The sequence below is a fragment of the Piliocolobus tephrosceles genome, chromosome 21 (genome assembly GCF_002776525.5).
Source record: "Piliocolobus tephrosceles isolate RC106 chromosome 21, ASM277652v3, whole genome shotgun sequence".
Classification (NCBI taxonomy): domain Eukaryota; kingdom Metazoa; phylum Chordata; class Mammalia; order Primates; family Cercopithecidae; genus Piliocolobus; species Piliocolobus tephrosceles.
The window spans coordinates 39,631,715-39,656,986 of record NC_045454.1 but is presented as its reverse complement, the minus strand read 5'-3'; the positions used below and the strand labels follow the sequence as shown (position 1 = coordinate 39,656,986).

At 45.6% G+C, this 25,272-nt stretch overlaps 1 protein-coding gene across 3 annotated transcripts in view; it reads right to left on the bottom strand.

The window, feature by feature from the left end:
* Positions 1-25,272, bottom strand: part of CACNA1A (calcium voltage-gated channel subunit alpha1 A) — a 312,076-nt gene that overhangs the window by 249,179 nt on the left and 37,625 nt on the right. For all 3 annotated transcript variants that reach the window (XM_023188767.2, XM_023188768.1, XM_023188769.1), the window contains exons 2-3: positions 11,560-11,665; positions 9,326-9,465 (exon numbers count right to left, since the gene is read on the bottom strand). In XM_023188767.2, coding sequence (XP_023044535.1) covers positions 9,326-9,465; positions 11,560-11,665 — 246 coding nt within the window. The remainder of the gene's footprint in view (positions 1-9,325; positions 9,466-11,559; positions 11,666-25,272) is intronic.

Sequence of the window (25,272 nt, the reverse complement as noted above, 5' to 3'; positions counted from 1 at the left end):
ATAGTAAGTACTCATTAAATGATAAGAATAACAACCATGGCAGCTAACATCATTATTATCACTGTCACTGCTGGTGTTGTTAGAAGATGGAAGAAAATAGCTCCTGCTGCTAGGAAGTGATGTGGTTTCTGGTGAAACATGGTCCAGCAAATATCATGACAACCAAATGCTTTGAACAATAGAAAGATCGATGCTCTCTCAATGGTATAACTCACTGAGAATGACAAAAAGCATTTGTGTCACAGTGGGGAATCCTTTTGGTACCAAGGATGACTGATCCATGGAGGGGAGAAATTACTGCAGAGAGACATTAAAATAAAAGGCTGCTGGTATTTATAGGAACTGTTGCTGGTCTCATGAGTTAGAATGCTGGTTGTTTCTCGTTGTTGTTGTTGGAATGCTGTTTACATGTGATGGCAACTCAGAGCAGTTGCATGGGGTAGGGGTGAAGAAAGAAAGGAGGTAAGCAGCAACTACATGTATTTATTCAATTAATCAAAAAGGAGAGAGGACGTGAGAGGTGTATGGTCAAGACACTGACCTCTCTGAGAGACTTGTTTCCTCAACTATATAATAAAAAGCAAGGGAACTGGGATTATTCTCTGGGAATCCCTTTCTTATTCTCTGAAAAGAGGCCACAGGCTAGTCAGGGGGCAAGAGGAAGGAAGAGAGAGCTGGGTTCTGCTGGCAGAACCTGAGGGGTGATATTAAACATTTATACCACTCCCATTGCCCACAAAGCCAGAGTTTCTGGCTCCGTGACATGAAGATACCTTCTTATTCTAGAAAATCTCTTGCCACCATCTCTGTGTGACTTTGGACAAACTACTTCACTTCTTTGTGAGTAAAATAGAAGGGCTGGACCTGCCAGAGTCCATGGAGCCTTAAAATTCAGTGATGTGGCCGGGTGCGGTGGCTCATACTTGCAATCCCAGTACTTTAGGAGACAGAGGTGGGTGGATCACCTGAAGTCAGGAGTTTGAGACCAGCCTGATCAACATGGAGAAACCCCGTCCCTACTAAAAATACAAAAAATTAGCTGGGCTTGGTGGTGCATGCCTGTAATCCCAGCTGCTCAGAAGGCTGAGGCAGGAGAATCGCTTGAACCTGGGAGGCGGAGGCTGCAGCGAGCCAAGATCATGCCATTGCACTCCAGTCGGAGCAATAAGAGCAAAGCTCCATCTCAAAAAAAAAAAAAAAAAAAAAAAAAAATTCAATGATGCTACAAGACCAACAACAACATCTTTCCCTGCTGGTCCCTGTGTAGTTGCATCTTTTCCTTGCCTCTGATCTTCAACAAAATGGCCCAAAGCCTGAGGCAGTATATACTCCCTTCTAAAAAGGAACCTTCGTTTTCACAGAGTCACAAAATGTCAGAGCTGGCAAAGACCCGAGCTTCCCTGTCTTATATCTCATCTGATGTTCAGGGCATCTGCCACAGACTTCTGGACTATCTGACTATCTCTATCAGTGTGTTGGTCCCATCTTCTAAACAGCTTAGTAAATTTCCCAGGACACTCATCAGAAGTGTTACCCTTTTCCAGCTTAACAACCATTTATTTTACTGAGAATTTATTATGTGCCAGGTACAGTGCTAACCCTGTGAATAAAAAAAGAAAAAAAAATTGTGCTCACCCCTTCTCTGGTGAGGTTCACAGTCTCTTTTCTTAACATGCATAATTTGTGTTATTTGAGCTCTTCAATATTTATATATATTTGAGAATGACAGTAAAAGAACTATCATCTCAGACATACAGCCAAGCTTCTGAAATCTTCCTCTTACACATTTTCAGTTTCATGATCAGAACACAAATACAATAAAAAGATGCCTTACAAAGGTTTGACAAAATTACAAAGTTAGGATTTCTCTGAGGCTCTGAGCTACAAAGAACAAACAGATATCTGGAGTAAGATCTTTTCCACCAAACTTCACCTAAGAAGAAGGCAAACACCTAGGTAGTCCACAAAAAATGAACGATGTTTTAACGCTGTGGTTTGCTTCAGGAATCTGAGAGGACAACAGGTTAATCAGAAAGTACTCATTAGGCCGGGCACGGTGGCTCACACCTGTAATCCCAGCGCTTTGGGAGGCCGAGGTGGGCAGATCACCTGAAGTCCAGAGTTCAAGACCAGTCTGGCCAATATAGTGAAACCCGTCTCTACTAAAAATACGAAAATTAGCCGGGCATGGCAGCACGTGCCTGTAGTCCTAGCTACTCGGGAGGCTGAGGCAAGAGAACTGCTGGAACCCAGGAGGCGGGGGCTGCAGTGAGCTGAGATACCGCCACTGCACTCTGTCTCAAACAAAAAAAAAAAAAAAAGAAAGAAATTACTCATTGTGCTCATTAAAGTCATCACTGTCTCAATGTCAAATTATTATATTTGAGTCCCCTCCTCTCTGAAACATAGAATTAAGTGTCTACTGTGTTTCTCCACCATTGACATTGGCAGAAGGCTAGGTCTGCAGGATGTTTGTGTGTGTGTGTGTGTGTGTGTGTGTGTGTCTTTTTTATATCTTTTTCCTTTTTTCTTTTTTGAGACAGAGTCTCACTCTGTCGTCCAGGATGGAGCGCAGTGTCACAATCTCAGCTCACCGCAACTTCTGCCTCCTGGATTCAAGTGATTCTGCTGCCTCAGCCTCCTGAATAACTGGAATTACCAGTGCACACCACACCACCATGCCAGGCTAATTTTTTTTTTTTTTTTTTTTTTGTATTTTTAGTAGAGATGGGGTTTCACCATGTTGGCCAGGCTTGTCTCGAACTCCTGACCTCAAGCGATCTGCCCGCCTCTGCCTCCAAAAGTGCTGGGATTACAGGCATGAGCCACAGTGCCCAGCCTGAATTTTCTTTTTTTTTTTTAGACAAAATCTCACTTTGTTGCCCAGACTGGCCTTAAACCCCTGGGCTCAGGGAATCCTCCCACCTCAGCTTCCAAAAGCTGGAATTCCAGGTGCTTGCCACTGCACCCAGCTCATGCAGAACATTTTACTTTCCCCTCCCTGTTCCTAGCTTCTAACCCAACAGGACACTAAACAGCACCTTGGAATTTGGAGTAATAAAATTTAAGCAATGTGCCTGATGTGAAGGAGATAGAACCACCAGACAATAAGGATAATTGACTACCAGAGAAATAAGAGCAAGAAAAGCAAGTGAAAGAAATGCATGATGAATTCAAAAAGAACGGAGAAGGGGATGCAAAAGGAACCCAATCTAGAAGAGAAGCTCTTCATGATAGGGTCAGGATTCCCTGAGAATCTAATTAAAACTACAGACTAGATTGGCTGGGCACGGTGGCTCAAGCCTGTAATCCCAGCACTTTGGGAGGCCGAGACGGGCGGATCACGAGGTCAGGAGATTGAGACCATCCTGGCTAACACAGTGAAACCCTGTCTCTACTACAAAATACAAAAAACCAGCCGGGCGAGGTGGTGGGCGCCTGTAGTCCCAGTTACTCGGGAGGCTGAGGCAGGAGAAGGGCGTAAACCCAGGAGGCGGAGCTTGCAGTGAGCTGAGATCCGGCCACTGCGCTCCAGCCTGGGAGACAGAGCTAGACTCCGTCTCAAAAACAAACAAACAAAAAAACTACAGACCCGAAAAAAAATATACATATATACAACTTTTTTCTTGCATAAAATTTCAGCAGGTTCATTCATCCCAACTATGAGCTCTCACCCTTAGGATCTATCTGTTCTAGATGAAGAATTTCTCCTCTAGAGGAACGAATCTAGAATCTCCTTCATCAGATGACAGGAAGCTAGGAGAAAGGCCACCTTGTTGTAAGCAGGTGGTTACGAACACTTACAAGTGACAAAGTGATCTATTGAATGACTGCCTTCAGTTTAATGATCACTTATTCGGACCCACTAGGTACCTGTATTAGTCAGGGTTCTTTAGTGGGACAAAACTAATAGGATAGATGTATATATGAAAGGGAGTTTATTAAGGAGAATTGACTCACACAATCACAAGGCAAAGTCCCACAATAGCCCATCTGCAGGCTGAAGAGCAAGGAAACCAGTGGTGGATCCATCCGAGTCCTCAAACCTCAAAAGTAGGGAAGCTGACAATGCAGCCTCCAGTCTGTGGCCAAAGGTGGGAGAGCTCCTGGCTAACCACCGGTGTAAGTCCATGAGTCCAAAAGCTGAAGAACTTGGAGTCTGATTTTAGAGGACAGGAAGCATCCAGCACAGGACAAAGATGAAGGCCAGAAGACTCAGCAAGTCTGCTCTTTCCAACTTCTTCTGCCTGCTGTTATTCTGGCTGCACTGGCAGCTGATTAGATGGTGCCCACACAGATTGAGGGTGGGTCTGCCTCTCCCAGTTCACTGACTCAAATGTTAATCTCCTTTGGCAACACCCTCACAGACACACCCAGGAGCAATACTTTGCATCCTTCGAGCTGATCAAGTTGACACTCAATATTAACCATCACACCAGTCAGTAGTATATGAGCTTCCTCAAGTGTTTCCATAATCATGTTATTATGAAAAACAAAAATCAAAAAACAGGGTTGCAAAAGCCCATCAATGATAGACTGGATAAAGAAAATGTGGTACATATACACCATGGAATACTATGCAGCCATAAAAAAGAACAAGCTCATGTCTTCGCAGGAACATGGATGGAGCTGGAGGCCATTATCCTTAGCAAATTAATGCAGGAACAGAAAACCAAATACTGCGTGTTCTAAGTGGGAGCTGAATGATGATAACACATGGACACACAGAGGCGAACAACACGCACTGGGGCCTTTTGGAGGGTGGGAGGAGAGATAGGATCAAGAAAAATAACTAATGGGTACTAGGCTTAATACCTGGGTGATGAAATAACCTGTACAACAAACCCCCATGACACAAGTTTACCCATGTAACAGATCTGCACTTGTACCCCTAAACTTAAAATAAAAGTAAAACAAAAAAAAACACCACACAGAGATTTTTAAGGGATTTTTAAGGCTCCTTCCTGTCAGCAAGGTCAAGCCAGCCCCAACCAGCAGAAGCCAGCCCCAGCCAGCAGAAGCCAGCCCCCAGGGAGCCTGAATTGGCACAACCACTTTGCAGAGTAATTTGGCAATACCTGCTGGGGCTGAGGATGCACACAGTATACAACTCAGCAGTTCCACTCCTGGGTGTGTGCCCTAGAGAAACTCACTCGGGAGAAAGCAGGGACACTTTGCTCCAAAACAGCCCAAAGCTGGAAACAATCCAAACAGATAAATACACGGCAGCATACTCCTACCACAGAATACTATGCAGTCGTCAAAATGGATGCATGAAAACTATTCTTGTTAATCAGATTTATCTCATGTTGAACACAAAAGTCAGGTTAGAGAAATGTGAAGTTTGAAAAACAGTACCATGTATTTCTTTCTTTTTCTTTCTTTTCTTTTTTAAATTTTTATTTATTTTTTGAGACAAGGTCTTACTCTGTTACCCAGGCTGGAGTGTAGTGGTGCAATCACAGCTCACTGCAGTCTTGACCTCCTGGGCTCAGGTGATCGTCCCACCTCAGCCTTCTGAGTAGCTGGGACTACAGGCATGCATCATCATGCATGCTTGTTTTGCATTTTTTTGTATACATGGGGTTTCACCATGTTGCCCTGGCTGGTCTTAAACTCCTGGACCCAAGCAGTCTTCCTGCCTTGGCCTCTCAAAGTGCTAGGATTACAAGTGTGAGCCACCACACCTGGCCTTTATTTCAAACAAAAACAAAAACAAAACATTATTTTTTAGGGACAGGGTCTTGCTCTGTTGCCCAAGCTGGAGTGCAGTCATAGCTCACTACAATGACAACCTTCTGGGCTCAAGTGATCCTCCTGCCTTGGCCTCCTGAGTAGCTGGGACTACAGGAGCACACCACCATGCCCAGCTGATTATCTTATTACATTTTATTTCATTTTGTAGAGACAGGGTTTCACTACATTGGTCAGGCTGGTCTCAAACTTCTGGTCTCAAGTAATCCTTCCATCTTTGCCTCCAAAATTGCTAGGATTACAGGTAGTGAGCCACCATTCCCAGCCCACATATTTCTTATCTACGTATGTAGTCAAAGTGTAAACTATTCTCACTCTGATGCTATTTAAAAAACATTTTTAAGTGCAAAAATAGGTAGCATCTATTTCTTACATACTTAGGCAGTCAAAGTGTAAATACATAAAGGGAAATAATAAACATAAAATTCAGGAAAGTGCCCCTGGATGGGGGAGAGAAAGGAATGGGTCTAGGGAGGGAGAAAACAGGGATTAGAAAGGTTAGAAAGGTTTTGTTTTGCTGGGTACAGTGGCTTATGCCTGTAATCCCAGCATTTTGGGAGGCTGAGCCAGGTGGATCACTTGAGGTCAGGAGTTCGAGACCAGCCTGGCCAACATGGCGTAAACCCGTCTCTACTAAAAATACAAAAATTAGCTAGGTGTTGTGGTACATGTCTATAATCCAAGCTACTTGGGAGGCTGAGGCAGAAGAATCACTTGAACCTGGGAGGCAGAGGTTGCAGTGAGCCGAGATCGCATCACTGCACTCCAGCCTGGGAGGCAGAGGTTGCAGTGAGCCGAGATCGCATCACTGCACTCCAGCCTGGGAGACAGAGGGAGACTCTGTCAGAAAAAAAAAAAAAAAAGAGAGAAAGGTTTTGTTTTGATGGCAGGTTACTCCATTACTTCTCTATCCTCAGTTCTCCCCATTCTTCTGGTTACCTTCTGTGGCCACATGGGCCTTCTTACTGTTGACCAAACACGTCAGGTACAGTCCAGCCTCAGAGCCTTTGCACTGGCTGTTCCCTTTGCCTGACACTCTGTTCCAGCTCTCCTCATGGCTCACTCACTCACCTCCCCTTAGGTTTTCATTCAGATGTCACATTCCCAGTGAAGCCTTCCCTGGCTTACAGCACCCCTCACCCCTGTCTGCCACACATCCCATCCCTCTCCTGCTTTATTTTTCCTCTGTACCCCTCACCGCCATCTGACACACTTGATTCATCCATCAATCGTGTCCATCCCCATCAGCAGATTCTCAGCTCCATGAGAATAGGGGATTTTTCTACTTTGTTTACTGCTGTCCCAGCGCCTAGAACAGGACCTGGCACATAGAAGTGTTCAATAAATAGTCATTGAATAAATGAATGTATACACAGGTGTTTGCTCTATTATTCTCTACTTATTTTTGCATGGGATCTTGCTAGCTTGCCCAAGCTGGTCTCAAACTAGTTAGGCTCAAGCAATCTTCCCTCTTCAGCCTCCTGAGTAATTGGGGTTACAGGCATGTGCCATTGTACCCAGCTTTACACATTTTTAATTTTTATTTTATGGAGATGTGGTCTTGCTATGTTGCCCAGGCTGGTCTCAAACTCCTGGGCTCAAGCAATCCTGCCACCTTGGCCTCCCAATGTGCTGGGATACAGGCATGAGCCACCCTGCCCAGCTTTACATTTTGTAAACAATAAAAAAGTTAGCCACTAGGCTGTTTCCAGATGAGCTTCCTAGCAGGGTAAGAGAAAAGTGCCCAGCACCATAATATGTCCTTGGAACCCACCAAGGTCCCAAGTCACTAAACTGTGAGCACAACCAACAAAGATCCTTCTGTGAACACCAGGCTAATGGTAGCTAGCCCAGAGTCCTTACAACAGACCACTGACATCTGAAGGCCTCTACAGAAACAGCCCAATAGGCCACAGCTCCTTCTGTGAGAGGCAACATCGCTCTGAAACAAATCTGCATTCTGAGAGTCCAGCCAGCACAGCGTGGGTGCTGCAACCCATCACATCCACCAAGAGAGACAGAACATGGAGCAGCAACAGCAACAAAACATGGAGAGCTACGATCCTGTAAATGATTACTATGAAAAAGTGTCCCATTGAGGAAGGATCTTAGAATAGAAGAGCCCAGACTTAGCTCAGAGGAGAGCAGAGAGTGGGAAGAGGAGGAACCAGCCACTGGTACCAGATAGTAATGTCCCTACTGGAATCTAATAAAAGTCTTTAAGGTCCCTGATAGACTAGTGGGTCATTCTCCAAATCCATTTCCCTTTTCTTCTAAGCACAATCTGATACTTCCCAGCTTCCCTTGCAGTGATGTGTGGTCATGTGACCCGGTTCTAGCCAACAGGATATGAATGGAACAGGTATGGGTCACACCCCTTCCAAACTCATAAACCTTCCCAAGTATCACCTTCTATGCTCATTTCTCCTTCCTGGTTTGATACAGACAAGCATGGAGTTATTGGATGCTGTGGGCTGACAATGAAGATCCACAATACGGCAAGGGTTAGGGTCCGTCAGTCATTGGAGCAGATGAACTTGCCAACTATTTTGGACTTTTTTTTTTGAGATAGGGTCTTGCTCTGTTGCCCAGGCTAGAGTGTGGTGGTATGATCATAGCTCACTGCTCCCTCCAACTCCTGGGCTCAAGCAATTCTCCCAGGCATGTACCACCATGCCTGGCTAATTTTTATTTTATTTTACGCTTTAGTGATGGTGGGGGGGGTCTCACTATGTTGCCCAGGCTGGTCTTGAACTCCTGAGCTCAAGTGATCCTCCCATCTCAGCCTCCCAAAGTGCTGAGATTACAGGCATGCACCACCACACCCAGCTCACTTTTGAATTTTCTATGAGTGACAAATAAACTTCTGCTGTGTTTAAGTCATTTCCTATTTTTGGATCTTTTGTTATACCAGCAAGTGCTACCTCATACAGGGTGCTTAAAGGAACGCATATACACATTTCAACCACGGTTCATCATATATACATCTGAAAACTCCTTGAAGACAGTGACTGTATCTTATTTAGCTTGCTTTTCTCCTTTGTCATAATCACAATCCCTTGCACCCAGATATTCTCAAAAAACATTCACCAAGTTGAAATAAAAGCAAGATATCCTCAAGCAAATCAAGAGACCCATGCACGTACAACACTTAAAACCTTGAGTTCTGGAATGCATAATCTTCTGTTCATATCCCAGTTTCATCACTTACTTGCTTGGTGCCTTAAGCAAGTTACGCTCTGAGTTTCTGATTCCTCAGTGGTCAGAAGGGAATATTAATATTTCCTAATTCAGTGGGTTGTTGCAAGGATTAAATTAGAGAATGCACATAAAGCACTCTGGAAGCAGCCAACGATAATGAGCTATTATTTTAATTGTAACAGAAAGCATCTGCTGTAATATACAGCTGAGATATGGATGTGGGGTGTTGGCAGAAAGGAGGCAGGTGCATAATGAGGGGAGGGAGAACACAAGGGCTCAGCCTTCCTGAGCCCGGCGCAAACCACACCAACCAAAAGCCTCGTAATCCTTCAGCTAATTAAATCCAAAGAGTATAGCACGTGCCACTTACCCCGTTAGCACCACCACAAAGTCCATGACGTTCCAACCATTCCTCAAGTAGGAGCCTTTGTGGAAGGCAAACCCAAGGGCAATGATTTTAATTCCAGCCTCGAAACAAAAAATTCCAATGAAGTATGGTTCTGTGTCATCCTGGAAGGGAGAGAAGGCAAGGTCAGCGTCTTGGGCTGGGCAGATGTTGGCAAGACCAGGGAACCAGCCCACCTAGAAATCAGTATCCACCACCCTCTCACTTCCCTCAACCCTCCTGCACTCACCACCCCTCACTGCCTCTTGCAGAGTTCTCTTGTCCAAAGCCTTTTGCAAGCAAAGCCAATGCTTAGAGAAGGCAACTTCCTCCTTCATTCCTTTTGGGCCAACCTCACATATCACTTGGCCAAATAGAATTGCTTGTCTGCACCTGCTTTATTCAATACGACAGTCACAGGCCACATGTGGCTATTTCAATTAACATTAATTTAAATGCAATAAACTTAAAAAATGCAATTCTGCAGTCACACTGGCTACATTTCAAGTGACGATCCTATTGGACAGGGCAGATGGAGATCATTTCTGTGACTGCAGAAAGTTCTAATGGAAAGCATTGGTTCAGAGGATTTACTTGTCACACGCAGTGTCCGAGGCATTTGAGGCTGGAGCTTGTGCGTTGACCTCACTCCTAAATCTGACCCCTTAGGATGGTTCTCAGCTGGTAGATTGTTAAAGGTTCGGAATAGGACTTCTGTACTGGCTGATAAGTGACCAGTATCCTCACCTCCAGTTCCTCTGCAGAACCTCCAGCTGGTTCGGGCTTCCAGCTGATAATCTATCATATTTGAAATTAAGCTATAAGCTCTTCTCCATCAGAGCCCCTATGAGAACGTCTTCCCATCTGTTACAACAATGTTTCTCAAGCTTCAATCATTTCATTCTGCCTGAATGATTTTTTTTCCATATCAGCTTGCCACTGGTACTTCTATTTGCTTACCAGTCTTTCAATGGACTTTTTTTATTTAGCATTATTTTAAGTGAAAATGCAAAGGTCTAGAAATCGTAGGTTTGCTAGGCTAGTTATAGTTTTTAGAAGACAGTGACCTTGTGAAATGTATGTTTGGTCTTTGACATTGTTTCCTGGCGTACAACTCCTAAAATCCTTGGGATCTCCAAAGGGATGTCTTTTTGTAGGCTAAGGATTGACTGACGGCTGGCAGCTTCTAGGTAGCTTCAGGATGGGGGCTGGTCACCGAGAAAACCAAGGCATGATTAGAGGGTTGGATTTAAATCATTGACCATTGGTGATCAACTTAATTTTCAGCTCCTCTGCCCTTCCAGAGGTTGGGGGGTGGAGCTGAAAGTCCTAACCCTCGAATCATGCCTTGGTCTTTCTGGTGACCAGTCCCCCTCCTGAAGCTACCTGGAAGCTGCCAGCCACACCCCTCTCCTATATCTCACCCTATGCATCGCTTCATCTATATCCTTTGTAATATTCTTTTTTCTTTCTTTCCTTTTTTTTTTTTTTTTTTTCCTGAGACACAGTTTCACTCCTGTTGCCCAGACTGGAGCGCAATGATGTGATCTTGGCTCACTGTAACCTCCGCCTCCTACGTTCAAGAGATGCTCCTGCCTCAGCCTCCCAAGTAGCTGGGATTACAGGTGTGTGCCACCATATCCAGCTAATTTTATATATTTTTTTAGTAGAGACGGGCTCTTACCATGTTGGTCAGGCTGATCTCGAACTCCTGACCTCAAGTGATATACCTGCCTTGGCCTCCCAAAGTACTGGGATTACAGGCGTGAGCTACTGTGCCTGGTCAAGACATAATTATTAACATTAACAATGTTCATTTGAGTATACTGCCTGAAATTATGTCATATGCCAAAGTAGGCAGTTTGAGACCAGCCTAAGCAACCTAGTGAGACCCCCATCTCTACAAAAAAGATAAAAATAAGAAAATTAGCTGGACATGGTGGCGCCTGTAGTCCCTGTTACTCAGAAGGCTGCAGTGGGAGGATGGCTTGAGCCCAGGAGGTGGAGGCTGCAGTGAGCTATGATTAAACCACTGCACTCCAGCCTGGGTGACAGAGTGAGATTCTGTTTCAAGAAAAAATAAAAAAGAAATTTAGGTTTCCCATGATCTGGCTCTGGGCTCCAGGACTGTGAGCCTCCTGTGTGCCCTGCTCCACTCTCCCAAAAATCAAAGTCCTGCTAAAGCCAAGGAGAAGCCTCCGAGAAAAGACACCACTCACCAGCCGTTCAGACATCGGGGTCTTGTCATCATCAGGCAGATGCTGCTCCAGTGCGAGGACGATGCAATTCGCTATGATGGTGGCTAAAATCATATATTCAAAGGGAGTATTGGGGAATTAAGGAAAAATCTTGTTTAAAGAAAAGAAGGGTGTTTGGAGGGGCACCCATGCCCAGTGACCCCAATAGAAAGATCTCAAGCCCTCCAGATCCTCCCAACTCATCAGTACAGGTGGAATTATTCGTTCTCCTCTCTGGAGTAGATCCCTGCAGATCTCAAACCCAGAGCAGATGACTTCTAAAGGGAAATGCGGATATTCACCTTCTATCTCACCAGCAATATTCATTGAACACATATTCATTCAGTACCTGCTGTGTGCCAGATTCTGTTCTGGGCTAGGGACACAGCTGAGAGCAAAGCAGACAAGAGGAGAAGCTTCCTCCTGCTTCCTAGAGGAGGAGCAAATAACTGAGATAACTACATCATGTATACTACGTTATACAGTACACTGCACGTGCCATGTTATATAGTACACCATATATTCTATGTTATGTAGTAAGATGGTAAAGGCTATAGACAGTGGAAAGGGTCAGGGCTGCAATTTCAAATATAGTGGCAGAGCCCAGCACGATGGCCGGTACCTGTGGTCCCAGCTACTTGGGAGGCCGAAGCGAGAGAATCGCTTCAGCCAAAGAGGTGGAGGCTGCAGTGAGCAATGACTGTACCGCTGCACACCAGCCTGGGTGGCAGAAGGAGGCTCTGTCTCAAAAAAAAAAAAAAAAAAAAGATAAATTAAAAATAGATAAATATAGGCCGAGGTGGGTGGATCACTTGAGGTCAGGACTTCAAGACCAGCCTGGCCAACATGGTGAAACCCTGTCTCTACCAAAAATACAAAAATTAGCCAGGCGTGGTGGCACACACCTATAGTCCCAGCTACTTGGGAGGCCAGGGCAGGAGAATTGCTTGAACACGGGAGGTGGAGGTTGCAGTGAGCCGAGATCAAGCCACTGCAGTCCAGCCTGGGCAACAGAGCAAGACTCCATCTCAAAACTAAATAAAATAATAAATAAATTAAATAAATAAATAAAACATTGTGATCAGATTTGACACCTAATGCATGAGCCACAGAAGAAAAACTAGATACACTGGGCTTCATAAAAATTTAAACCTTTTGTGCATCAGAGGGCATTATCAAGAAAGTTAAAAGACAAGTAACAGAATGGGAAAAGCTATTTGCAAATCATGTAGCTGATAAGGGTCTAGTATCAGGAATATATAAAGAACATTTACAACAACAACAAGATAACCCAACTGAAAAATGGACAGGAGGCTGGAATAGATATTTCTCTAAAGAAGACAGTCAAATGGCCAATAAGTACATGAGAGTGTTAGTGATAGGGAAGTGCAAATCAAACCCCAATGGGATACAGCTTCACACCCACAAGGATAGCTAAAATTAAAAACAAACAGAAAACAAGTGTTGGTGAAGATGTGAAGAAACTGAAACCCTCGTGCTGGTGGGAATATAAAATGGTGTAGCCGGCCAGGTGCGGTGGCTCACGCCTGTAATCCCAGCACTATGGGAGGCTGAGGTAGGAGGATTACTTGAGCACAGGAGCCTGAGACCAGCCTAGGCATAAAGTGAGACTCTATCTCTACAAAAAATATAAAACATTAGCCAGGCATGGTGGCACAGGCCTGTAGTGCCAGCTACTTGGGAGGCTGAGGAGAGAGGATTGCTTGAGCCCCAGGAGGTTGAGGCTGCAGTGAACCGTGACTGCACCACTGCACTCCAGCCTGGGCAATGGGAGTGAGACCCTGTCTCAAGACAACAACAACAACAACAACAACAACAACAAAACAACACCGGTGCAACTGCCATAGAAAACCATTTGTTGATTCCTCAAAACGTTAAACAGAGTTACCACATGACACAGTCACTCCACTCCAAGGTATAAACAGGAAAGGATCATAAGACAGGTACTCCAACAAACACTCATACACAAATGTTCACAGCAGCACTATTCACAATAGCCAAAAGATGGAAACAACCTAAATTTCATCAATGGATGAATGGATAAACAAATGTGGTCTACCCATAGAAGTCAACAGTATTCAGCCAGAAAAAGGAATGAAGTAGGCCGGGCATGGTGGCTCATGCCTGTAATTCCAGTACTTTGGGAGGCCAAGGCAGGCAGATCACCTGAGGTTGGGAGTTCAAGACCAGCCTGACCAAAATGGGGAAACCCCGTCTCTACTGAAAAAAATACAAAATTAGCTGAGTGTGGTGGCGCACGCCTGTAATCCTAGCTACTCAGGAGGCTGAGACAGGAGGATCGCTTGAACCCGGGAGGCGGAGGTTGTGGTGAGCCGAGATTGTGCCATTGCATTCCAGCCTGGACAACAAAAGCAAAACTCTGTCTCAAAGAAAAAAAAAAAAAAAAGAAGAAGAAAAAAAAAGGAATGAAGTACTGATACATGTTAGAACAGGCATGAACCTCGAAAACATTACGCCAAGCGAAAGAAGCAGACATAAAATACCCCATATTGTATGATTCCATGTATATAAAATGTCCCAAATAGGCAAATCCAGAGACAGACAGCAGATTTGTTGTTCCTGGGGAATGCGAAGGGAAATGGGAGTGACTGCTTAATGTTTTGGAACTAGATGAAGGTGATAGTTACACAACATTGTGAATGTACTAAACGCCTCTCCCTCCCCTCTTCTTTTTTTGTTTATTTTTATTTTTTTAAAGAAACATGATTTTGCTCCATCACCCAGGCTGGGGTACAGTGGCATGATCACAGCTCACTGCAGCCTTCAATTCCTAGGCTCAAACAATCTTCCTGCCTCAGCCTCCTGAGTAGCTGGGACTATAGGTGCACGCCACCGTGAGTACTTTTTTTTTTTTTTTTTTTTTTTTAAGAGACGGAGTCTTACTTTGTTGCCCTGGGTGGTCTTGAACTCCTGGGCAACCTTCATTCCTCAGCCTCCCAAAGTGCTGGGATTACAGGCATGAGCCACTGTGCCCAGCTCTAAATGCCACTTTAAAATGGTTAATTGTGTTATATTAATTTTACCTCAATTAAAAAGAAAAATTACAGTGATCAGGGCAGACCTCTGAGAATCTGCTCTTCCAAGACCCGAGGCAGGGGAGGGGTCGTGCACGTCCATGTCTCCATGTGCCCCATTTGCATTCTTTCCAGTTTGCACAGGTAAACTCCTCCCTGCATCCTGGGAACTCTCATCTGGGTCGAGGAGGCCTCCCTCCTAAGTGTCCCACCAGAGGATCTGCAGGGCAGGTAGGGAGGATCTATCTTGTTCATTTCATATTAGCTCCTGACCTGCTGATCAGCCGGTGAATGGGAATATCCGCTGTCCCCCTGCCACACCCCTCAGAAGTGCGCCACTCCAACAAGCGTATGGATCTGGCAATCTCTGAGAAGGAGGCGTAGGCACTGGAGAAGTGGCTGCTTGAGTGAAAAAGCCATAGGGTGTTGGTTACTCTGGAGCAGGGTTTCCCAACCTCAGCACTAGGTTTGGGGGTGGATCGTTCTCCTTGGTGGGGCTGTCTGGGCACTGCAGTACGTTCAACAGTATCCCTGGCCTCTGTGGGCTAGATGCCAGTAGCATCCCCTCCTGTCCAGTGATGACAACCTCAAGTGGTCTCTAAATATTGCTGAGTGTCCCCTGGGGGCACTGAAATCCCGTGTTCTGTAGAAGGATCAATTAGTGCGTCTTGCGGAACCTGACCATGTTAAACCTCTCCCCTCCTCCTAGCTCTATCCTTTGGAAAATTAATTGGTTTCAGTCTCCTCTTCTGCCCTGGAGTTAGGTTTGGTATTCTGGAAACACCATAAAACCATCCCTCCTAGGCAGGAGGGAGAGTGGAACCCGCTTTCCAGGTGGGAAAACAGAGTGTGAAACAGAAACCCCCTCAGTAAAACTCTCGGAAAGCCAGGAAAACCAGGCTTCCTTTTGTCACCAGCTTCAGCTTTTGCCTCCAGCTGAAAGCAGCTGAAGGCGAGCTCCACGCACACTCTGAAAAGCAAAATCTGAGACTCAGGGCAATTTGGGGAGCCAACAAAAGCTGGCCTTGCCGACGATCATCTCTGATTGGCTTTCTGCCTCCGAGCTGACAGGCATTAGGAGCCCGGAGAACAAAGCTGGGCTGTGTTGCACAAATACTCCACTCTGCTTCACCCTGCAGCCCGGAAAATAAGAGACAATATTTGTACACAGAGCAGCAACGCCAAGCCCTTCCCTGGTCTCCTCTCACTATGATTTGAAGCTGACTTCGCTTCCTCTCCCTGCCAACTCAGTCTCCTTATACGCGCTTCTACCACCCCACTCCTCCGGTTCCCTGGCCTCCTGCCCCTCAATGGCAGGGATGTGACTTCCTTTGGATCGGCTCCGGCACTGAAGGTTCCAGGAAGAGTCCCAGAAGGCCTCCATGCAGCATGCAGCACTTTCATGGGCTGCAATATCAGGGTTTCAACCAGCCAGTGTCGCCTGGATTTCAGACCCAGGGCTCTCTGGGTATGGCAATGAAACCTTAGCACATAGGCAAAAAGAAAGAGGTTCTTATCTCCCACCTTGCTTCATTTTCTTACTTCTTGTAAAACACAGATACTCACACTGCTTCTCCAACATCATCCCCTCTCCCTCTGCTCACCCACACACCAGCAAGTGTCCACAGACATGCCCCAGATGGACATCTGCAACAAAGACTTTAGACCCTTGCTACTCAAAAGGTGGTCCCAGAACCAGCACCTGTTAGGAATGCAGCCTCAGACCCCGCATCCACCTGCTGAGTCAGAATCTGCATTTAAAAAGATCGCCAGGGGATTTGTGCGCACCGGCAAGTTTAGGAAGTGCTAAGTGCCTCTATTTCAGGGGTAGAAGGAGGAGCTCAGGTAATTGCAGTTTTGAGTCATCCAGAAAGAGGTGGGGGTTTCTTTTTCTCCTCCAAGCTTTCTCCTCCACATTCTGACCCCAGGGGGAGAACTGAAGAGCCCTGGGTACCAGCCTTCTGCTCCCACTTGGGTAAAGAGCCTGAGAAGAAACCCAAGATTTTGAAGAAATAAGAGCAATGTTGGAATGAGACAAAAGCAGAAAAGAAAATTTCAGCCTAACGCATGTGGAAGTACTCAAAGCCTTCCCATGGATCCCATCTCACTCAAAAGCAAAAACAAAGTCCTCCCAGCACCAGCAAGGTGCATGACCTGTTCCCATTACCTCCCTCCCCTCATCTCCTCTATTCTCTCCCTTAGTCACTCAGCTCCAGCAATATCGGCCTCCCCTTTATTCCCCAAATTCCCCAGGCACATTTCTACCCAGGGACCTTTGCACCTGCTGCTCATTCTCCTGGAATACTCTTTCCCCAGACATCCACATGACTCCCTCCCTCACTTCCTTTAGGCCTTTAGTCAAAGGTCATATCCATCAACCCCCTTTGCTGCTTATTTTTTTCTTTATTTCCCATCCCCAAACAAGCATCTGCTATTTTTTTCCTTCTTTATCTTGTTCCCTGTCTCTCCCATGAGACTGCACGCTCTATGCACGTGGGGACTTTTTGTCTACTTTGTTCATTGCTTCATTCTCTGTGCCCAGGAGAGCATTCAGGAGAATGCTCTGTGCCCAGGAGAGTAGATGTTCAAAAAAACACTGGTGGAAGGGCCTGGCGCGGTGGCTCACACCTGTAATCCCAGTACAGGGAGGCCGAGGCGGGTGGATCACCCGGAGGTCAGGAGTTTGAGACCAACGTGGCCAACATGGTGAAACCCCATCTCTACTAAAAATACAAAAATTAGCTGGCCATAGTGGCAGATGCCACTATGAGATTACAAATCTCAGCTACTCGGGAGGCTGAGCCAGGAGAATCACTTGAACCCGGGAAGTGGAGTTTGCAGTGAGCCGAGATCACGCCACTGCACTCCAGCCTGGAAAACAGAAGGAGACTCCGTCTCAAAAACAAAGCAAAACAAAACAAAAATCACCGGTGGAGGAAATGAAGGAAGGGGGTATGGGTCGTCCTGCCTGTAAACCCTGACCTCATCTCAAGCCAAGTCTCCATGAGCATGTTAAGGACACAGTGAAACCCCCTGAAATATGCAATGACGTACTTGGTGCCCAGATGAAAGAAAGATGGGCTGCCGAGTTCTTGGTGTGGTAAGAGATGCCTTGCCCTAGGCAGAAGTCAAAGGTTGCACTGGGTAGTCGAGCTGGGGGGTGGCGAGGCTTTCTCAGCACGACCTCAAGTCATGCCTGATCCTCCCGATTTAGAAAGCCTGAGTTCTAACTCACAGCTGCGGTGAGCAATGCCTCTGTTAGCTGAGCTGAGCCTTTCTGCTTCCTGATTGGCTCAGAGAGAAAGCACCTGTGTCAGCGGGATCCAGAAAAATCAGCTATCCTAGGAGGCCAAAGGGGGGCAGGGGCTGAAAGAAGAGAAGCATCCCTGATGGAAGGAAAAGCTGGCTCCCGAAATGGCTCTCGGAAGTCAGGATAGCAGACAGCCCTGCAGGCAGGTGAGGAGATACAGAGCTCGATAAACAATGAAATTGATCAGGACCTGCAGAGGCCCGGGAGAGAGGCTGATGTGACCCTGGAAAAGACCAAGCAATTTTGCGTAGGGAAGAAGGAGGGCTTGCATCTGCGAACAGGACCTTGCTCTTGGGATTCAGGACATCAAGGAAAATTCTCAAAGTGGGCATGGCTGATGGCTCCCATCCCTTAGCAAGACATTGCAGTGTCCAAGTAATCCTTGCAGCCCTCTGTGGTGCCCTTCACCCTTATCTCATTTCAAACCTCCTGTGGTTGGTGTGAAAATCAAATCAGGTTTGTCAACTCTTTGTGACCTTGTCTCCACTATGGGGGCTGCTGATGGGTGGGTTGTAAGAAAACAGATACTTATAGCAGTCAACCAGGTCACTGAGCTTGTGGGAAGAATCCAAACAGACCTTATTTTCATGTTAGTTCCATGCTCATCACAATCACCAGGAAAAGAGTAGGGGGTACCGGGACCTTAGATATATGGGTTTAAGACATATTCCTTGGTCCACTAAACATATGCCCCAATTTCACTCTGCAATATGATCAACTATTATGGGGCCATTAACAAGCACAGCAACCATAATTACAGCTGCCTTGTTTCCGAGTGCTTCTTTGGGCAGATACCGTGGTAAGCATCTTGTTTCAGTTAATTCCTTGCAACAAGGTGGGTTCTGTGGTAAGCCCCATTTTCCACATAAGAAAATCCAGGCTCAGAGAGATTAAACAAATTGCTCAAGGTCACATAGGAGGTATTGGCAGAGTTCGGGCTCACACCCAGGTCTGCCCAACTCCACAGTCTATGCCTTTGTTTTTTTGGTCAGGGTCTTGCTCTATTGCCCAGGGTGAAATGCAGTGGCATGATCACAACTCACTGTAGCCTTGATCTCCTAGGCTCAAGCGATCCACCCACTTCAGCCTCCTGAGTAGCTGGGACTACAGGTGCATGCCAACACACCTAGCCAATTTTTAACATTTTTGTAGAGATGAGGGTCTCACCATGTTGCCCAGGCTGGTCTTCAACTCCTGGGCTCAAGCGATCCTCTCACCTTGGCCTTTCAAAGTGCTGAGATTACAGGTATGAGCCACTGTGCCCAGCCCACAGTCTATGCTTTTAAGCTGGTGGTCCCCAGAGACTACTCAGGAGCTATCCTGGTTAGAAGATGAATGATTTTGCCTTTATTTAAAAAAATAGAATGCAGGTGCACTTGGGGCTCTAACCATATGGATTAGACCAAATAGGTTACACCTCACCCAAGTCCCAACCAACTGCCACAAGTTAGTAAAGGCCAACCATTGCATGGTAGTCCACACCCTCATAAGCCCAACTCAAGTAGGAATTATTAATGACTATTTCAACTTCCAATAATCCAAACAGTCTCCAGTTCCCAGACATGGGCTTCAAACTCTTCAACACACAGTTCTAACCAAAACGAAGCCTGGAAAAGATCTCTCCTCTCGCTGATCAGCCCAAGCCTCTTAGCAGGGATGGCGTGCAAGCGAGGGCAACCCTAGCGCTGCCCGGGATGTTTTCAGCACCACGGCCAGCGGCAAAGAGGCACAAGTTTAATTTTACTTGCACCCAGGGATGGGAAGCCCCAGGGAGAGAAAACAAACCCAGAGGCAAGTATTAACACTCTCTGAGACATCTGCAAAGACCTACATTTCACTTACAGGGTATAGGCGAAAAAGATTAATCATGTCATCAGGAGAATCAAATGAAGAGAAAATTAAAAACTGAGTATCAAATAGGTTTGTGTGTCATTTGTTTTTTCATATTATCCAAGAATGTCCAACACTTTGGTTCTGAAATGAGAAGTCTACTCATGCTAAGTCATGGTTCTGCTTAGAACACTGGCAACATCTGCATTAAAAAATAGTAGCGTAGAGGAGTTGAAAGGATTTGGGGATCAGACGTGGCTTTGACCTTGGGCAAAGCAGTTTCCTTCTCCGAGCCTCAGTTTCCTCATATATAAAAGGTAGGAAATAGCACCAACTTCATAGATTGTATGAGAATGGAATGAGTTGATATACACCGTAATCTATTACAGGGCCCTGCATATAGTAAGTGCTCAATAAATGAGTGTTTTATATTGTTTACTTTAGTTCCTGTGATAACTAGAAAATTTAATGTGGGCCAAATGCAGTGGCTGATGCCTATCATCTCAACCCTTTGGGAGGTCAAGGCAGAGGATCGCTTGAGGTCAGGAGTTTGAGGCCAGCCTGGGCAACACAGCAAGATCCTGTCTCTACAAAAAATACTAAAACTAGCTAGGCATGTTGGCACATGCCTGTAGTCCTAGCTACTCGAGAGACTGAGGCAGGAAGATTGCTTGAACCCAAGAGTTTGAAGCTGCATTGAGCTATGATCAGACCATGGCACTCCAGTCTGGGCAACAGAGCAAGACCCTATCTCTTAAAATAAATAAATACATTAAAAAAAAAAAAAACTTAAAGTGCTTATAAAAACAAGATACAATTCATCTCATTGTAATCATGCAATAAATGTTCATTATTTTATGACAATTGCTGCTAATAGTAAATAACTTTTCCTATTTTTGCCTTTCTAGGTCTAGGTTCCTTTTTTTTTCTTTCCTTTTCTTTTGGTTTCTTTACTTTTCTTTTCTTTCTTTTCGGGACGGAGTCTTGCTCTGCCACCCAGGCTAGAGTGCAATGGTGCGATCTCGGTTGACTGCGGCCTCCACCTCCTGGGTGCGAGCAATTCTCTTGCCTCAGTCTCCCGAGTAGCTGGGATTACAGGCGTGCAGCACCATATCTGGCTAATTTTTTGTAATTTTTGGTAGAGACAGGGTTTCACCATGTTGGCCAGGCTAGTCTTGAACTCCTGACCTCAAGTGATTCACCCACCTTGGCCTCCCAAAGTGCTGGGATTACAGATGTGAGCCACTGCGCCCAGGCTTAGTTCCTTTTCTTCAAGGAGGGAGGAAAGCGACAACACCTACCACCATCATAACTAAACAGACCTTCTCTCAAATCTGAAATGTTTCCAAGAATATACTGCAGTGGATGTGTGTGGTCCGCTCACTGAGTATTAGACTCAAAATACATGTTGCCAAAAAAAAATCTTCACTGGACATTTCATGTAAATGGAATTATACATGATGTTGCCTTTTGTGTCCGGCTTCTTTCACTCAGCATCAACTTTTTTGTTTTGTTTTGTTTTGTTTTTTGAGATAGGGTCTCACTCTGTTGCCTAGGCTGGAGTGCAGTGGCATGATATTGGCTCACTGTAGCCTCAGCCTCCTGGACTCAATCGATCCTCTTGCTTCAGTCTCCTGAATAGCTGGGACTACAGGGACATGTCATCACACCTGGCTAGTTTTTTGCAAATTTTTTTGTAGAGATGGGGTTTTGCTATGTTAGCCAGGGTGGTCTTGAATACCTGGACTCAGGCAATCCGCCCACCCCAGCCTCCCAAAGTGCTGGGATTACAGGCATAAGCCACCGTGCCCGGCCACATCATATTTTTGAGGTTCATCTGTGTTGTAGAAAGGATTGGTATTTCATTTCTTTTTAAGGCAGACTAATGTCTGAGGAAGATATACCACACTTTGCTTATCTGTTCATCCATGGATGGACTTTTGGGCTATCTCATCCTGTTGACTACCTAGAATAGGTAAATCCATAGAGACAGAATGCAGATGGGTGGTTGCCAGAAGTTGGAGGAAGGTGGGGGGAGGGGAGAAGGAGAGCGACTGCTTAATGGGTACAAGGTCTCCTTTGGGGTGGTGAAAACGTTCTGGAGCTAGACAGAGGTGGTAGTTACATAACAGCTGGAGTGCACTAAACGCCACTGAGCTGTTCACTTTAAAATGGTTAATTTTATGTTATGTGAATTGCTCCTGATTTTTTTTAAAATCCCATTTTGGTTTTGCTTTTTTTTTTTCTTTTCTTTCCCTTTGACTCTCCTCAGGGTTCCCATCGTGGGCCTTTACTCATTGCACTTTACCCTGGGCGACAGAGTGAGGCTCTGTTTTTTTGTTGTTGTTGTTTTTTTTTACGGAGTCTTGCACCCAACCTGGGTCAGCACCCAGGCTGGAGTGCATGGAGTGCAGTGGCACAATCTTGGCTCACTGCAGCCTCCACTTCCTGGGTTCAAGCTATTCTCGTGCCTCAGCCTCCCTAGTAGCTGGGATTATAGTCACCAAAGACCACACCTGGCTAATTTTTGCATTTTTAGTGGAGTTGGGGTTTCACCATGTTGGCCAGACTAGTCTCGAACTCCTGACCTCAAGTGATCTGCCCACCTCAACCTCCCAAAGTGCTGGGATTACAGACGTGGGCCACCGCGCCCGGCCGAGACTGTCTTTTAAAACACTGCTGCTGCTGCTACTACTACGACTACTTTCATCAATCATCATCATCATCATCATCATCATCATCATCATCATCATCATCTGACCACACATCCTTGTGCACTTGTGAGAATTTTTCTGCAGAACAAATTCCATGATGTGAAATTGCTGATTTTTTTCCTCTGAGCCCTCAACCACTTAGAGAAGCATGATGTGGATGGTTTTCAAGAGTCCCTCCCTCTCTCTTTTAAATTTCCATTTTATATTAATTAATTATTTATTAGTTATAGAGATGGGGTCTCGCTATGTTGCCCAGGCTAGTCTCAAACTCCTGGGCTCAAGCGATGCTCCTGCCTCCCTACCTCCCCAAACACTGGGATTACAGGCGTGAGCCACTGCGTCCAGCTAGAGAGAAGATAATGTTTTAATAAAAGCTGAAGGAGGCAAGGGAATGAGCCCTGTTTCTATCTGGGAGAAGAGTAACCCAGGAGGGGAAACAGCCAGTACAAAGAATGTGTGTGGAAAACAATTTGAAAGACAAACACGAAATTGCTAGCAAATATTATCTCTGGGAGGTGGGATGGAGTAAGAGCTTTTCACCTTCTAAATGACACACTACATATTTTTAAAACGTTTTAAAAGCCACACAAAACAATGAGCCTATATTCTTTTCATAATTAAAACTTTTTTTTTAAAGGGGGATGCCAGGAATGGTGGCTCACACCCGTAATCCCAGCTACTGGGGAGGCGGAGGCACAAGGATCACTCAAGTCCAGGAGGTCCAGGCTGCAGCAAGCTGTGATCACTTCACTGCACTCCAGCCTGGGTGACATGGTGAGACCCTATCTTTCAAAATGATAATAATAATCTCACCATACATCCTTGTGCACTTGTGATAATTCTTCTGCAGCATAAATTCCAAGATGTGAAATTGCTGGGTGTCAGAGGGGATGCACACTGACTTTTTTTTTTTTTTGGAGACAGAGTCTCACTCTGTCGCCCAGGCTGGAGTGCCGTGGGGTGATGCCGGCTTACTGCAGCCTCTGCCTCCTGGGTTCAAGTGATTCTCCTATCTCAGCCTCCCGAGTAGTTGGGATTACAGACACCTGCCACCACGCTCTGCTAATTTTTTTTATTTTTAGTGAGGATAGGCTTTTACCACATTGGCCAGGCTGGTCTCGAACTCCTGACCTCAGGTGATCCATCCACCTCGGCCTGCCAAAGTGCTGAGATTACAGGCGTGAGCCAACGTAAACGGCCCACATTAGATATTTTCTGGAGATTTACAGGGCTATATTTTCCAGTTTTAAAAAAGTGAGGTGAGTGTGTGTGTGTGTGTCTGTGTGTGTACCTTCTGAAATTAAATCCATAATTTAAATGTATAAATTCCTCTGGACCAAAAAGTTTAAACACGGAAGAATTAACATGACTCCTGGAAAACACAAATACACAAAAGTAAAATAAAGATCTCTTGATGAAAACAGAAAGAAAAAAAAAAAAAAAACAGCAACAACAAGCCAAGTTTTAAACAAAAAGTATTCATCAATTTCAGACTCTCGGGTTCTGGGAAGAGAGTAAGGAGTAAGGATGCTTTGGAGTCAGATTCCAAACAAGAACTGAAGACTTTCTCCCTGTTTCTCTTTTTTTCCAGGTCAGTAAAGTTCTCTAGGGACCTCTGAATGGTGTGAGGTCTCTCTCTCCTGATTCAATTTTCAACCACTTTCCTTTATATGTTCACTCTACCAAGGGGAAGTCCTTTTCCTCTCTGGCAGTAGTGACATCCCTGTTCAGTGGTCAGTAAAATCCTTCATTTCCCTGGCCTCTCTCTACACAGTTCATCTACTTTATGGTTTAAACTTAAACCTGGAGGTCAGGCGCGGTGGCTCACACCTGTAATCCCAGCTCTTTGGGAGGCCGAGGTGGCCGGATCACTTCAGATCAGGAGTTTGAGACCAGCCTGGCCAACATGGTGAAACCCTGTCTCTACTAAAAATACAAAAGTTAGCTGGGCATGGTGGTGTGTGCCTGTAATCCCAGCTACTTAGGAGGCTGAGGCAGGAAAATTGCTTGAACCCAGGAGGCGGAGGCTGCAGTGAGCCGAGATCATGCCACTGCACTCCAGTCTGGGTGACAGAGCGAGACTCTGTCTTAAAATTAAACAAAACAAACAAAAAAACCCTTTAACCTGGAAATTCCCTGCAGACCATCAACTCTAAGACCAAGGTAGGGCCACTGGCAGCCTCAAATTTGTTCCCAAGAACAAAAGGAAAACCCAGCTCTGGAAGATGTCCACCATCATGGCCCTCAGAAAAACCAGTGAGAAGGGCCCCAAGAAAGCAAGAGACTCAAAGAAAGACCTTCCCAACTCAGATAAGGTGGAAAAGGTGCCCCCAAGAAGTCAGGTGAGGTGAGGAGGGCTCCCTCAAAAGCAGGTATAGCTCAAAAGTCAGGTGAGATGAGGAGGGCTCCCTCAAAAGCAGCTGTAGCCAAGAAGGCTCCCAAGAAAGTCAGCAAAGCCAAGAAGGTCTTCCTTAAACCAGCCAATGCCATGAAGGTCCCTCCCAGTGCTACTGGACTCAATGGGAAGTCAAAGTCAGAGGTAGCACCAGCAGTCAAGATCCTGAGATCCACAGGAAAACAGAAGGTAGGAGCTAAGACTCCGATGGAACCTGTTAACATTTCCAGTTTCCCTGTGGAGAGACCATGGTCCATGCTTGTCCCCTGCTTCCTTGATCACTGGAGGATGTCCCTATCTCTTCATCAATAACCAATGTCTCCTCCAAGCCACTCCAGCTATGCAGCTATGCATGCTCAGAAGCTACACCAGCCACCTCCAAAACACCTG